The 15,910-nt window shown below is 38.3% G+C and overlaps 1 protein-coding gene across 3 annotated transcripts in view; it reads right to left on the bottom strand.

The window, feature by feature from the left end:
- Positions 1-15,537, bottom strand: part of SLC38A9 (solute carrier family 38 member 9) — a 94,095-nt gene extending 78,558 nt beyond the window's left edge. The window contains exons 1-3 of one of the 3 annotated variants that reach the window (XM_027863470.1): positions 15,305-15,537; positions 14,680-14,721; positions 8,299-8,451 (exon numbers count right to left, since the gene is read on the bottom strand). In XM_027863470.1, the coding sequence (XP_027719271.1) occupies positions 8,299-8,402 (104 nt within the window). In that variant the 5' untranslated portion in view covers positions 8,403-8,451; positions 14,680-14,721; positions 15,305-15,537. Of the gene's footprint in view, positions 1-8,298; positions 8,452-14,337; positions 14,400-14,679; positions 14,722-15,304 lie in introns of those variants that run through there. The other 2 variants (XM_027863472.1, XM_027863471.1) reach the window with 2 other exon arrangements.
- Positions 15,538-15,910: the final 373 nt, after the last annotated feature.

The following is a 15,910-nucleotide window of genomic DNA, read 5'->3' as shown; positions in this document are numbered from 1 at the left end:
ACTTATTATTAAACACCTACATAAAAATTTTTCATTCATAACCCTAGTTTAATATGTAGCAATACAGTTGAGTAATCACCCACTTAGTCCTATTTTAGAAGGTGACTCCTAAGGGGATACTGGTAACAAACATACCATGTAAGAGGCTCAGGAATGTGGGCTAAATGCCCAAGAGAATGGGACATTCCAAAAGGCTCCCCTGTTTCAGGGACTTAATGAATACGCCAATAGTAACTACAAGCAAACTGTATCAACTTACTTAGGGGTAATAAATCAAGGAGAATATAGCTAATTTGATATTCTTACATTGTTTGACCAAACTATAAATTAAGGAAAGGTTTCAGTCTATAGAACTAGTGTCATCTGTTATTCACTTCTTCCAGAATCTACCAAAAGGATTTCTGAAAAATAAACAAAATTTCCTGTCCAGTAACTGTCCTGAATTAAAAAAAATTTCAGATGAAAAATACCAGCCTGATGAATTTAGCTAGGGCTACTTTTCCATTAAATTGGAAAGGCAGTGAAAGAAAGGGTGACGAATTCAGTAAATATCAATTAAGACAAGCCTGATATTTTTTATACATTTGATTTTCCAAATAAGCACGAAAAACAGAATTCTTTCACTTTATTCAATTATTTGGAAGCAAACAAAAAATCCTAACCTTCTTAAAATGTATGGAAATACAAAAAAAATCTTCCTTGGCTTACCACCACCAAGTGATATAAACAAACTGGATCAATATACACCATTGTTCTAGAATAAAAGTTCATAACCTTTTGTGTCATGGACCCCTTCGGCAACCTGGAAAAGCCTAAGGACTCTTTTTTGGAATAATGTTTTTAAATGCAAAAAATAAAACACGTAAGACTACAATGGAAACCAAGTATACTGAAATACAGTTATCAAAATTTAAAAAAAAAAAAAAGCTCATAGATCCCATCTCTTGTTCTAGACACTCATCACAGAATGCATCTACAGTGGTAAATGACAAAAATGCTGAACCCTTAAGGAAATAGATGACTGATCAAAGTCCATGACTGGACTCAAAGACTATGACTTAACAAATCAAACAGACAATGGCCACATAGATTCCCAAAGGCCAGAGTCCAATATGAAAGCAGCCTGGTAAACTGGCTCTTCCTTCTACATATACAGGAGGGTTTTGAAAAACGTCTGTTACTGAATGAACAGAATAAAAGTTAATTCCCCCATCTTCCCACAGAAGCACAACTGATTTAAATATAAGAAAATAACTCAAGATTTAGGCCCATTTTTACATGGCCTCTACCTCTTCAAATCTCAGTAACGGAATTAGGACACTTTCTTAATTTAACTAATTTGATAGCAATTTGGAAGATAGGAGCCTACATATATCATCTCCATTTCCTAATTTGGCTGACTCAAGTTAAATCAAGTATATAAATTTCTGTTTTCTGTTTTACAGCTATACAAATCTTTATTTTATTTTAGAAGCTAGAACCAATCCTGCTCCCCTGGGCAAAGAAATGAAGAGGGAGAAGAAGACAGAAACAGTAACAAAAATTTAAGTTTGATCCAACATCTCACACCATATATCACAGTAATCTTGAAATGGAAACAGGTCTAAATGGGTAAAAGGTCACATAATCAACAAATGAGAGGATGATGGAAGGAAATACCTTTTATAGTTATGGGTAAGGAAGAGCTCTTGAGGGCCAGGAAGAATAACAGGAGATACAATGGGCAATTTTGATTACATAAAATTTAAAGGATTTTGAAAAACAAAATCAGTATAGTATGAATTAGAAGGCAAGGAAATGGCAAACTATTCCAGTATCTTCACCAAGAAAGCCTCAAACAAGATCATGAAGAGTCTGACACAACTGAAACAACTGAGCAAGAACAATGATCAATGGTACAATGGTAACCATGTTACAGACCCCTGAAGGTCATTCTTCTTTCTCCCTCAATGAGTTCAATACCTAGCTTACAATTTTTCTCTCCCCTCCAACTCCTGCCCTCATCCCAGGGAACTTCAAAATACACACTGATACTCCCTCCAATATCCTAACCACTTAGCTCCTCAACTCACACACCTTCTATGAGCTGTTCCTGAATCCCACCTCAGCCACAGTCAAAGAGGTCATACCCTCAATCTTTCCATTATCCACAAATGTGTCACCTCCATGCACAAGAATTCTGAAATCTTTCCTTCATCTCTTTAAGGTAGAAGCTTAGTGGAGTTAGCAATGGGTCCAAAATTTGAACAGAGCTTACTGATTTGAGGAGGCATAAGTTCCAAGTGCATGGCTAAATCAGTTCATAGTTCTACCAGTTGTATATCTGTCCTCCCACAGCCTTTGAAACAATTTTCATTTTCCCTTTTGGGGCATATTTGATAATCTGACTGGCATAAGGTGGAACCTCAGAGTTGTTTTAATTTTAATTTCCTTTTCCAGTTCATTTTACAGATGAGGAAACTGAGGCAAACAAGGTTAATTGACTTGCGCAGGAATCACACAACTGGGAAGTATCCACGTCTGACACTCTATCCACTGAGCCACCTAGCTGCCCTATAGAGAATTAATTATGAATAAGCAAAAGGCTTGTCTGGCTGAAGCAAAGGCCCAGTTAAGATTAGATAATATAAATTTATCTTAGACCATATGTTATCTTAGACAACACAACTGTTTGAATTCCTCCAGCTCTATTCAACAGCACACGTATAGGAATGGAGAAGGTAGATGGTTGTTGTCAAAGCATGAACAAGACAAGGGATAAGGGATTCTAGGGCAGAGGAGAGTTTGGGGTTGACCTGGCTCACAAAGTGGCAGAGATTGGGAAGGAATAATAATAAAGTCAGAGCAAGGGTAATGCTCTAGGAAATATCTAAGGAGTGTTATGACTAGAGATCAAGGAGAGGCTAAAGACTAGGTTAGGAAGAATAAGCCTGGCAGGGATGCCAGTTTACGTGCTCCCTTCTTGTCCCACTTCTGGTCACTGAGACTATATAAGCTCCTAAAACTGCCAGCATTGCATGAACTAATAAGGAATATCTGAAGAATGATTAAAACTGTAATATAATAAGCAGAGTTGGTTTTAGGCATAGGTGAAATAAGTGGGATTTTCTAGATATGAGAGGTAAAAGAGAAGCCCCCCTACCTGAAAACAGAACCAAAGGATCACAGAATTAGAATTGTAAGGGACTTCAGGGAGCATTTAGTTCCATTCTCTCATTTTACAGATGAGGAAACCAAGGTCCAAGAAGGTTAAATTACCTGTTCAAGGTTATGCAGCTCGTAACAGTGAGATTCGAACCAGGTCCTCTGACTCCAGACCAGTGAGTGCTCTTTCCGCTATACTATGCTGGCTCCTTAGGTGACCCATTGGCCTCCCAAGGTACTTAACATTTCATCATTAGAGACTCAAACCTTTGGAGGAAGTTGCATGACCTTGATGACTGGGAACACTACAAATTTAAGTTATCTGATCTCAACTTAGTACCCACTGCATCAAGGCAGTACTTTCACTCCTCCCTAATTAATTCTCAATCCCAATTAAACAGCTGTTTGAAACTTTTTGTTTTCTCCTCCATCATCTCACAGCACCCTCTAACCCCCTTCTTAGCTGAGGACCTCACCTTACACTTTGGGTTCAAAGGTTTATATTACAGTCTTCTTGTCATACTAGCATACAGAGAGAGCATATAAAACCATTAACACCCTAATGACAATTAGGTGACCAGAAGACTTACCAATTCTGTCAGCTGAGAAACAGACACAGTAAAGTTTAACTTTTAGGGAAAGAAAAAGAGCAGGACCCACAACCTGGGAAGGACAGGTCTGACAAAGTGTGACAGTGGACATTCAAGAGGGAGCATGAAGACACTTAGCATTCAGGGAGAGAGGGAGACCTAAAAAGAGAATGAAAGACCCAAAATTTAAACTTTACCTACAATTCTACCTATTCCTTGACAACAGGCTTAGTAAAGGTGACACCAGAAAACAGAAAAATAAAGTGCAACTTCATCTTTTTCTTTGGTTACCTGAATGCCTCTATGCTCTATCACAGAAAGCTGTCAGAATTAGTAGGGGCTTTGGAGATCATCTACTCCAAATTCCTGATTTCAGATGAGAAGACAGGACCAAAGAGGTAAACTGACTTACCAAACCCATACACCCAGTGACTGGCAGAGCTCACTAACATAAAGAACTCAGGCTCTTTCTACTAGGCCCAACATAATAGGATGGTCACCTGGGCTTAGTAAGATCTCAGGTCCCCTGAAAGCTGAAGAGGCCCAACAGATAACTTTCTCAGTCTGATGAGTAAGGAGACTTGGAATGAATTTCAGTGAAACAGACTAGATAATCGGTAAGTAAGAAAAAGAAACCACTGAAAACAGCAGCCCACTGTCTGATAAATCCAAGAATACAAATTACTGGGGAACAATTCTCTTTTTGACAAGAACTGCAGGGAAAATTGGGAAAAAGCTTGGCAGAAATTAGATTTAGACCAAAATCTTAAAACATGACTCATGACAAGGTCAAACTGGAGATGTGAACAGAATCTAAAAGATCACATCATAAAAAGATTAGAAGAAAACTGTGGCTATGAGGAGAACTCTGAAGTAAACAATGCAAAGAAAAGATCATTAAAGAAAAGAGATCATTTTGACTATATAAAACCAAAAAATATTTCACAGAAGTAAAATTATTAAAGAAAAATGGTAGAACAAGAAAACTATATGCATAAATATTACCAAGAAAAGTCTGATATTGAAAATATATAGGAAACTGACTCAAACATTTAACATCAAGAGCCATTTCCCAATAAATAAATGATTAAAGGGTATGAACAATGTTCAAAATATACAATGAACTATAAATGACCATATGAAAACATGCTCCAAATCACTAATAGTAAAAAGAAATGCACAGTGTCTGGCATATATCAAGTCCTTATTAAATGCTTGTTAACTGAATGAATGAAATGCAAAGAAAAAAGTAGGATCATTGAGGCAACTTTTTTTTTTAATAGAGAGAAAAGAACAGATGGAAGACCAGAAAGGATGGCTTTGAAAACTACAGACTGAGCTTATTAAATGTTGTTTTTGTTTTAAATGCTGCATATAACAGAGATCTGAAGTATCATTTATGATTCTTTTTTTTCTATCCTACTATATATATGCAAACACTCATTCTATTTAATGTTTCATAATTTCAGAATAAAAATTAGTTAAGAAAGAAAGACATGCAAAGTAAAACAACCCTGAGATTTCATCTCACACCCTGCCAACTGGCAAAAATGACCCCAAAAAAAGAGTAATGCTGGAGGAGCAATGGAAAAATCAGCACACTGAGTCATAACTGGTAGAATTGTGAAGTGGCCCAATCATTCTAGATACCAATTTGGAATTATGCAAGAAGAATGACTAAATTGTCTATGTACCCTTTAACCCATCAAGTGATCTCACTACTGGGAAAATATTTAAAGGTCAAATATAATAAAATATCCATAACAGCACTCTTTGTGGTAATAAAGTTTGGCACTCATCAACTAAGGAATGCCTACAAAAACTGGCATATGAGTGTAATGGAAAATTATTATGTAGTGGAAATGACAAATAGGAAGAATTCAGAGAAATATGGAAAGACACATATGACCTGAGAAGAGAGAAATAAGCAGAACTGAAAAAAACAGACAATGACTAGCATAATGTAAATGAAAAGACCACTAAGTTTAACTTCATAACCTAAATATCAATAAAGGACACAAAGAACAGATAACAAAGCCTTTATCATGCCTAAATAATAATGATAATGATGGCTAGTATCTCTTTAGAGCTTTAAGGTTTACAAAGAACTTTACAAATATTATCAAATTTCACTCTCACAACCACCTTGGGAGGTACTATTATCCCCATTTTACAGAAGAGGAAACAGAGTGAGTGAAGTTAAATGATTTGCCCAGGGTCACACAGCTAGTAAGTGTCTGAAGCAGGATTTACACTCAGGTCTTCCCAACTTCAGGTTCCGTATTCTATTCACTGCATCTACTGCCTAAAAACAGAGAGGTGTGAACTCCTGGATAGAATACTGCACATATTGTCAGAATTAGTCACTGTATCAGATGTTTTTGCTTACTTCAGAGTTTCTTGACTTTTTTGATGTCATGGACCCTTTTAGCAGTCTAGTGAAGGCTGTGGAATAATGTTTTTAAATGCAAAAAAAAACCCCATAAAGATTGCAAAGGAAATCAATTACATTGAAACAATTATCAAAATATTTTTAAAAATCAGTTCATAGACTCCAGGTTATAAACTCCTTGTTTAGTTGTTTTTCTTTGTCACGAGGGAAGATGCAATTTGTATAAAATGGTTGTAACATAAAGACAAAAGAGATCTATAAAGCATATTTTAATAAATAAATGAGGAAGTCATAGGTCACATGGAAGGGAATTCTGGGGAGCAGAAAAAGGCTTGGCCTGGGAGGGAGGAAACAAGGATCCTTGTGTCAGCTCTGATAGTGACTTTCTACCTCTGGGCATGCCTTTTCACTTTCTAGGACTCAGCTTCTTTAAATGTAAATGAAGGCATTAGACTGGATGATTTCTAACGTCCCTTTCAGCTCTTAGATTCTAAGATTCCCTTGAACTAAGAGTCTAAACCAGTGTGGCAAATCAGGATCATGGCCTCAAAGTCAGAGGTGACCAGGGACATCACCTAGTCCTACCCTCTGCCCAATAAAGGAATCTCTTCTACAAGCCCTCTAGACTATTTACTATATTCATATTTTGTATTTACTTCTCTGTGTACATGTCAATTTCACCCAATAAAATATAAGCTTCTTGAGCACAGGAACTATTTTGTCTGTACCCAGCACATAGGTAGGTACTTACTATATGTTTGCTGAATGAATGACTGTTCCTATAAATTCAATAAACTAAAATCCCTATCATGCTGAAAGTGAATCAGAGAAATAGAAGAAGGAAAACCAAAAGAGTAAAAATAACCAGACACCTCAGTTTACATCAAAACTGATATCATGGCTTCCGGCTCCCCTGTGTGGTAAAACTAGAAAACTTCATGCTAAACTGTCTTAAAAGTGTGAACAATAGCTTCTTGGTTTTCTGGCATTTAAACATCTAGTTGTGTTTTGTTTTTTTTTACTAAGAGCCTGTAATATCTTTGTCATTTAAATCAAACCAGTGCTATGATTTAGGGCATGAAGGCTAGCAGTTTCCATTCATCATCTCTCACTTTGATTTATTCAACTCTACCTGAGAGGACATACAATTTCTATTTAAGTTATAAATGACAAAGAGCACTAGATTTGGGGAGGGCCTAGGTTTGAATTGTGGCTCTGTTACTATCTTTGTGGCCTTTCACATTCTTCTGATCAGAAGATCACTTATAATTTCCAAACTGACAAATGTTAATATTGCCAGTATCTATACAAGATTTGTAATTTTATCAGTATAGAAGCTTCAATGAAGAACTTCCTTTATCAGCACATTTTCTCCTACTTATCTCATTAGAAGGCTGCCTGGAGCACTGAGAGCTTAAGGATTTGCCCAGAACAAGTAGGGGCAGAAGCAGGACTGGAACCTAGGTCTATTGGAACCTGAGGACTAGCTCTCTATACCACACAGCCCCACCTCACATAATTACCATCCTTAAAAAAACAAGAGTGAAAAGTCAAGGATACTACCCCATCATGATGAGGCACTGCAGTAAAGCTTTAGACTACAGATCAATTTCCAATAAAAAATAATAAGTCTTTTCAGCAAATACTCAATCCACAAATTAGAAAGGGACCCATCATCCTATCACATGACATGCTATACATTTTTATTGTGGAGGAAGAGAAAATTAGAACAAAGGGAAGGTACATTTAGTCCATAACATATAAATTAACTGGCCATTTTTATTTTAGTCAGTAGTTACTAAATAAAATCATTCCTATACCAAACATTTTTTCTTGAAAAACTGAAAATCAATAAACTTAGGGCATTTTTCAAGTAGTTTTAAGAATTTAGTGACAATGAACGAATTAATCCCAGACATTACATCATTGAATGTATGTGACTTGTTACATAAAAGTAACAATGTAACAATTTTACGAGTTTGATAAAAATCATTAAACATAAATAAAATCCCAAGAAATAAGACGAGAAACTGGCTACTCAATTATCAAATCAAAATCTGTTTGCAATTTAACTTTTTTAAAACACTAACTATTCTAATCATAATATTTGCATTATAGTACATAAAATTGAAGGGTCAGGGACTATCAGTTCCTAACAAATAAAACACTCACCTTTTGGACCTCACATCTGCTGCTTCAAACTGGATGTTCATAACTTGAGGATCTACTTCATTATTCACCTCAGAAATGAGGAGAGGTCTAGAATCATCATCCATATTTGAAATGTGAATTTTCTAAAACCTCTGAGTTCTGAAGAATTTTGACCTTTACAAATAAAAAGATAAGTAATTTTAATTCTCTATATAAAAGACATGATTTTGACATTTATAAGGTTATATATTTTCAGTATGTAGAACTGAAAAAGTACAATCATGAAACAATCCCTGAGGACACATAAGAGATGCCTGAAATTTTAATTTCGTAGCAATTTAGTGAGGAACTTCGTTTTTTCAGTTTAAGTAAAGAAAGAAAACAACATAAATTGAAGGGAATCAGTCCTAACACCTCAGGCAGAATTTCCAGTTTAGGAAGCTAGCCACAAACATAATTCAGCTTAAAGAAAAAGAGGTCAAGTTAGCAGAACACAAGACAGTTGGCTACAAAGGATAAAAATTCTGTGCTGTTAACATTCTTCAATTACCATACACCAAGTTGGCCCAGGAAGAGATCTCTCATTATTAAAGAAGCAGACAGAACTGCTAAGGTATGCATAATCATATCACCTACTAAACTTTTACCTATGTCAAACTGAAAGAGACTTGAGAGGCCGAAAAGCACAAGTTCCTGAATGTTCCATGACAGTCATATTACAGTAAATTACAAAGAAGAATAAAACCAAGTCTAAATAAAAAACCCTGGATATTATTTATGTGTAAAAACATAAATATATTTACATACATAAAAACACACACACACAGCATATGGGGTCAGACAACTGAATAAATACATTCCTAGAAAACACAATCAATACCCTGTGCGCAGCCTTTACAGTGAGATGGGGAACTCTGGGCCTTTGGTTTCATTTCATCTATCCCTTAAGTCAAGCACAAGAGATGATATCATTTATGCTAAGAAATGCAAAACCACAAGTTTTAAGTCTTTAGGAACTTTATCTTACAAAACCACAAGATGGTGCTATGCCTCCATGAAAGTGTCTCATTTTTTGTATACATTTTGTGACTTTTTGAGTCTGGTTTTCTTTTCATGGTCAGAAGTGAAGAAGGAAACAGAAAATGGATCTCTAGTTTCTATTATCTACCAAAATTTACTCATGACACAAAAATAAGTCCACCAATTGATTTGTCTGATTTGATGGAAAATGGGATGTCTTATAAGGTTATATTTTTTTCAGTCTTACTATTTTGATCCATTAATTTTTTTTTTTTTTGGTGAGGCAATTGGGGTTAAGTGACTTGTCCAAGGTCACACAGCTAGTACGTGTCAAGTGTTTGGTCTGAGGCCGGATTTGAACTCAGGTCCTCCTGACTTCAGGGCCAGTGCTCTAGCCGCCCCTTGATCCATTAATTTTTAAAAATTGAATTGGTATTTAGGTCAAACCAGGATTTTCAGTCTTGACTAGGAAACTGCCAATTTGATGAACTTCTGTAAGAAAAGTTCTTTGGACAGAATGAATAAAACCATGGAGTTTAAAACAGCAACCAGTGAAAACTAAGTGATTTTAAGGAAGTCATTCTTAGAATGGGACTTGAAAAAGGATACAAAATATTGTGGGAAGGATAAAATTTAGGTTTAGGTTTTAATTTCCTAAAAATCTAGAAAACACCCTGGTAAATCATGAAATTAGTTATAACACTGAAATTCAAAAAGTCTCTCTGAGTAAGACAGTCAAAAATCCTAGTGGCACATCTGTCTTCCACAGGACAAACAAACTCCAACTTCTAGTGCTCCCGGTAATATTCAGCAGGGAAAGGGAAAGGGGTAAGAATGAGAGTTGTCTGTATTCAAGGCGGAAAAGAAGTGTCATGTGGAAAGGGGTTAAGACTTTCTCCATTTGGCCCCAGAAGGCAAACCTAGGGACAAAAGAAAGTAGAGAAAGGAAAAACGAAATTCTGTGTAAGGAAAAACTTATTAACACTTACAAAAGCTGTACAAAAGTAGAATGGGCTGCCCATTACTAGAGGCCCTCAAGCCAACCCCAGATTGATCACATGGGTGAGATATTGGAGAAGGGATTCCTATTCAGTTGGATGCTCACTCATCCAGCTATGAGAATCTGTGGTTCCCTGACCTCAATCACTACTGCCAAAAAGGTAATAACACAATTGGTGAAAAGAATTAAAAATACAAAGAAAGCTACCCAGATTAGACTCAAGGATAATTGATCAAGAAACTCCCATAAAGATCGGGGCGAAAAATGTTTCCTTATACGATGCCGTTTACAATGACCAGAAAACATCAGGGTGCTCATAGTTTACAACAAAACAGGAAGAGCAAAAGCTATCAGTCATTCATTTTGCAACAGTGAAAGTGTAAAGGGTCAAGCCAATATTTGAACAAAACAGAAATGATATGGAATCCTCCTCCACTCTGGTATTCAGCGGTTCTTTGCTCAGTGATGCTATAGAGTTGCAAATATGATATAAATACAAACTTTATTGCAAACTCTGTTTTTAAAATAACATCACTACCTGCCACCTGGTCTATGGTAATTACGGTGGGCATACTCTAGAAGCTGCACTTAATGAAGTTATAAAACAGAGGTCTCAGTAACAACTCCCATTCTTTGACACAATCACAGTATCTTAGGGTTTAATAGGTCCTTAGAAGCCATCAAATTTAACCCACGTCCAAATAAGAATCCTTTCTACAACATACTCCACAAGGCATAATCTAGCCAATCTAAAAGGGCAGCTCAATTCCACTTATGTACCAAATTGTTAATATTTTACACTGAGACTAAATGTCGGTCTACAACTCCCCACCACTGATTCTAGTTCTGCCAAACAGAAACACACAAAATCAATAACTAAGCACTTATTAAGCACCTGTGTGCCAGGCTCCATGCTGGGGAATGGCTATACAAAGACAAAAATGAAACATTTCTCCCTTCCAGGACCTTACATTCTACTGAGGGGAAAACATATACATACAGAATATACAGAAAGTACAAAAAAATTACCTAGTAATAGGGGGAGGCATTAGCAACTGGGAGGGCAGGGAAGGCTTTATGTAGAAGGGGGCGTCTGAGTTGATTTCTTAAGAAAAGCAGAGATGCTAAGAGGCAGAGGCGAGAAGGTACGTCAGAGGTGAGAAGGTACGTTCAAGGCACAAGAGACAGCTAATGACAGGAGGTAAGAGCATCATGTGTAAGGAACAGAAAGATAGCCAATTTGTCTGGGCCACAGAGTACCTGAAAGAGACTGATCTCTAATAAGGGTAGAAAAGTAGAAGTCAATAGAACCAGAAGGGATGTAACAGGCCATTGAAATGAATCTCCTTATTTTACAAATAGGGAAACTGAGACTGAGATGGGTTAAGTGTCTTGCCAGCTACTGAGTGTTTAAGGCAGGATCTGAACTCAAGTTTTCCTAATGCCAAGTGACACACTGGGAGAGACTTTAAATGCCAAACAGAAGAATTTACATTGATCCTAGACATAATAGGGAGCCATGGGAATTTAATGAGTAAGAAAGTGACATGGTTAAACTTGCACTTTTCAGAAAAATCATTTTAGCAGCTTTGGGGAAAAAGAATTGTAGAAAAAAGAGACTTGAGGCAGGGAGACCAATTAGAACGTGATTGCAATGATCCAGAGATAGGCGATTAAGGCTTAAAACTAGGGTCATATATACGCTTGTGGTGACAAGAGGATAAGAGTGAGAAATGTGGAGAATACATTAATCCCTCTTCTACATGTGTTGTCGTTCAGTCATTCTCAGTAGCGTCCAACTGTTCATGACCCCATTTGGGGTTTTCTTGGCAAAGATACTGGAGTGAGTTGCTATTTCCTTCTCCATCTCATTTTACAGATGAAGAAACAGGCAAACACAATTAAGTGATTTGTCCAGGGTCACTGTCTGAGGCCAGATTTGAACTCAAGAATGAGAGTCTTTCTGACACTAGAAATGGCGCTCTATCCACTGCCCCACGATAGTCCTTCAAATACCTGACAATAGCTACCCTAACTTATTTAATTTTCCTCTCTACACTCAACACTACCAGTTGCTTCAGCCAGTATTAATATGTTGTGATCTCAAGCCCTTTACCATGCTGACTGCCCCACTCTAAAATGTGGTGCCCACAAAACCACAATGGGTGAAACTAGGGCAGAGCACAGTAGAACCAACACTTCCTTAGTCCTGGACACTAAGCCTTTCTTAGGGAAGCCTAAAATCATATTAGTTTTTTGGCTGCAAAATCATAAGCTCTTACTGAACTTGCACACCACTAATCCTTTTCATATAAAGTGCAGTCTCAACATGGCTCTCATACTGTATTTGAAGATAACTTACGAACCAGTGTATAAGACTTTACATTTATCTTCATTCAACTCCATCTTCTTAGATTTGGCTGACTATTCTAGCCCATCAACATCTTTTGAGATCCCGACTTTGTAATTCAACTTGTTAGCTATTACACCTCACTTTGTGTCTCCTACAAATCTGATACAATGGCTATTCATATCTTTCTCTGCCTCCAACAGAATGTAAGCTTCTTGAGAGCAGAACTCTTGTCATTGTATCCCTAGCAAGTGGCACAAAGCAGGTACTTAATGTCTGACTAGTTCATCCAAGTCATTGATAACAATTGTAAAGAGCACAGAACCAAGTATATATCCCTGGGGCACTAAGCCTTCCTCCTTACTTTGTTTTTTGAGCTACAGAAGCACAGATCCCCAGTGGATCCACAGATAGATTTCAGGGGATCCTTTTACTTCAATAAGGGGTAAATTATACCTTTATTTTCACTCATCTCTAAATGAAATTTAGTATTTCGTTAATTATGAATGTAGATAACAAACAGCATTCTAAGAAAGGGTCTATAGACTTCACCAGTCTGCCAGAGGTCCATGACACAAAAAAAGGTTAAGAACTCCTTTTCCAGGATAACATAGCACTATTAATAAATTTTCAGTACAGTCAATCAATGTTACAAATTCCTCTATTACTGTCTAGCCCACATTTTCCCATCTATAAGAAGAGCATGAGAAACTCTGTCATATGCTGGTATCTAAGTAAACAACACCCGATTTAACAGGCTCATTAAGGGCCCTGTCAAAAAAAGGAAATAAGGTTAGTCTGTTAGGACTTTTCTTAATAAACCATTCAGACTTTTTGTTATTACCCATTTCTTGAATAACATCTTCTGGAATTCTGCCAGTAAGTCCAGTCAGTTCACTAGCTTGTTTTGAGTTGTATTTTCCATTCTCTTCTCTTTTGTGAAAACAGAGATAGTTGCTGTGATCTTTCCTCCAATCTTTCAAAGATTCACAATAGTGATTTCAGAGATTCTTCAGCAGTCACACCTATCAGTTCTTACCCTGAGAGGCAGATTGCAAACTGAACTCATGAAGGGCAGCTAAATACTCTCTCTTTATATCCCTATTACCTTGGATAACAATTTATTACTGCAAATAGCCATTTTTGTTCTGTCCTTTCTAGTCCTACGATCATCCTCCTTGGTAGATAAAACAAAAACAAAATAAAAGTTGAATAGTTTTGTCTTTTTTCTCATGTACGTTATCAAGTTCTACCTGCCCTGAACAGCAGCACTATCCATCCTCTGATTGGCTTTTCCCCAACGTAGCTAAAAACAAAATAAACCTTCATTTTCTTTAGCTTTCCTCATCAACTTTAATTCATTCTGAACTTCAGTGTTTCTGACACTTCTTACAGGACAACGGACAACCAGACCACACTTTGGTGTTTATCCTCCCTTGACTGCCCTTCTTCCTATCTTCTGAATATGACTTTTCAAAATCAAAGTTTCTACCTATTTATCCTTATACTGTTATATAATCTACATGTATATTTAACTTCCTATTATGAACTAGTAATGCTTTCTGTAAAATAATACATAGCATATTTTGAGGTCATAATGAATGGGACCACCAACTTTTCCTAAAAATTCAAGATAGGTAGTATTAAAAGCACTGAGATGGAATCTAAAGATACTTTGTTTTCAACTAACCAATTATTTCCAGAGGCATATGAGGTCCACTGTAGATTAAATTCTCCAAACAGTATCATAAAGTAGAAAAAACAATGGGATTTGAATCTGAGGGTAGAAACTCAAATTATCTCAAAGGTTCCCTTCCAGCTCTAAATCCTGGAATCTAGGAATAAGATGAAAAATGTTTTTCTCATGACAAGAAAGCCTAGGCAGCATCTCACCTTGCTACTAACCATGTTACATTAACATGATACACATACAAGGCAAATCTTGATTTGCTAAATTGGAAAAAAGCAATGCCAGGCTGGATTTATCAATTTTCAATAAAGACATGAAGAGATAAGTTTCTTCACTAGTTACCTGTTGGCCGGCATATGAAAAATCCTTTTAGGACCGGCAATGCTGTAACAAGAAAGAGGAGGCACATTAGATTTCACCACCACCACCAGTTTCACCACGGTAACAGAGAGATACAAAGCTGACACCCTTTTTAAATTGCTCTGCCTCTCTCTAACTTAGGGATGGAGCAGACGTCACACCCTTGATTTACAACTTCATAAACTGTCTCTGATTCAGAGCTCTGCATTACTGCAGGTACTACTGCTCACACTACCTTCCCGGGAATCCCTCAATACAACCTGGCCCAAGTCAGAGGCCCTACTACAGGACACCATGCTGCGGGGTGTCTGCAATGTCTTGCCTCAGGTCCAGCAACTCCCCCTGCGCTGGGGTCTTCGGACAGGTGGATTACATTTCCCTGGCCCCAAATCAGACTGTCCAGCCCCCTGCCCTCGCGCCAGTCCCCGGGGCTTCTACACCCCCCTTACACCCCCTTCTTACCCTCCCCCGCCCCTACATCTTCATCCTTCTCTCTCCAGCCCCGGCACCGAGCAACATGGAAACCTTTTATTTTGTTTTGCAAATTAAATCGCCCCTCTCCCCCAGCCCCCAGCCCCAGACGTTGGGGGATCCCAAAGCGCTTTACCGACGTTCCCAGCTGGATCAGCCCTTTCGAGCCCCGCTAGAAGTGCTCGGGGACGGAGGCTCGTTCCTGTATTTGTCTGGAGGGAGAGACTGAAGACAGAGGACAGATGGAGAGAGGGGGCCCCGGGTCTTCCTGCCGGGGCGCGGGGCGAGTGGGCACACAGCCAAAGCTAGGACACGACAGCACTTACAACCAGCCCCAAACCCTACTCAAAAAAGCAGCCTTCCCCCGGCTTTCCCTAAACAGGAAGTGGCAACTTGGGCGGGCCGCGAGGGCCGACGGGGAATGGAGTTCTTGCCGCAGGTTGTCCTCGAACCTCTCGACCCATGTGGACTACAGCCCCCACAAGGCCCCGCGGCAAATCTGGGCTCCTTTTGGAACGCTAGTCTGGACTTGCTCCAGAAAAGGAACGTGGGTGTCTCGTCCTCGACGGGCCCCGGGGACAGTCTCGGGGGCCTTCCGGAGGGGCTCTGTAGTCACGTGCAGTAAGGGCTTTTGGGACACCTGCGGACCCCGGCCCGGACTCTTCTGCTGTAGTGGCTGGGCTGCGGTCACGTGTCTCTCCTCTCCCCATCAACCCCTTCCCGCCCCCCCGCGGTCACGTGT

This window comes from Vombatus ursinus, unplaced genomic scaffold, assembly GCF_900497805.2.
Source record: "Vombatus ursinus unplaced genomic scaffold, bare-nosed wombat genome assembly UNPS02014772.1, whole genome shotgun sequence".
Taxonomy (NCBI): Eukaryota; Metazoa; Chordata; class Mammalia; order Diprotodontia; family Vombatidae; genus Vombatus; species Vombatus ursinus.
Note: the sequence above shows the minus strand (reverse complement) of the source record. Positions and strands in the feature narration are given on the sequence as shown.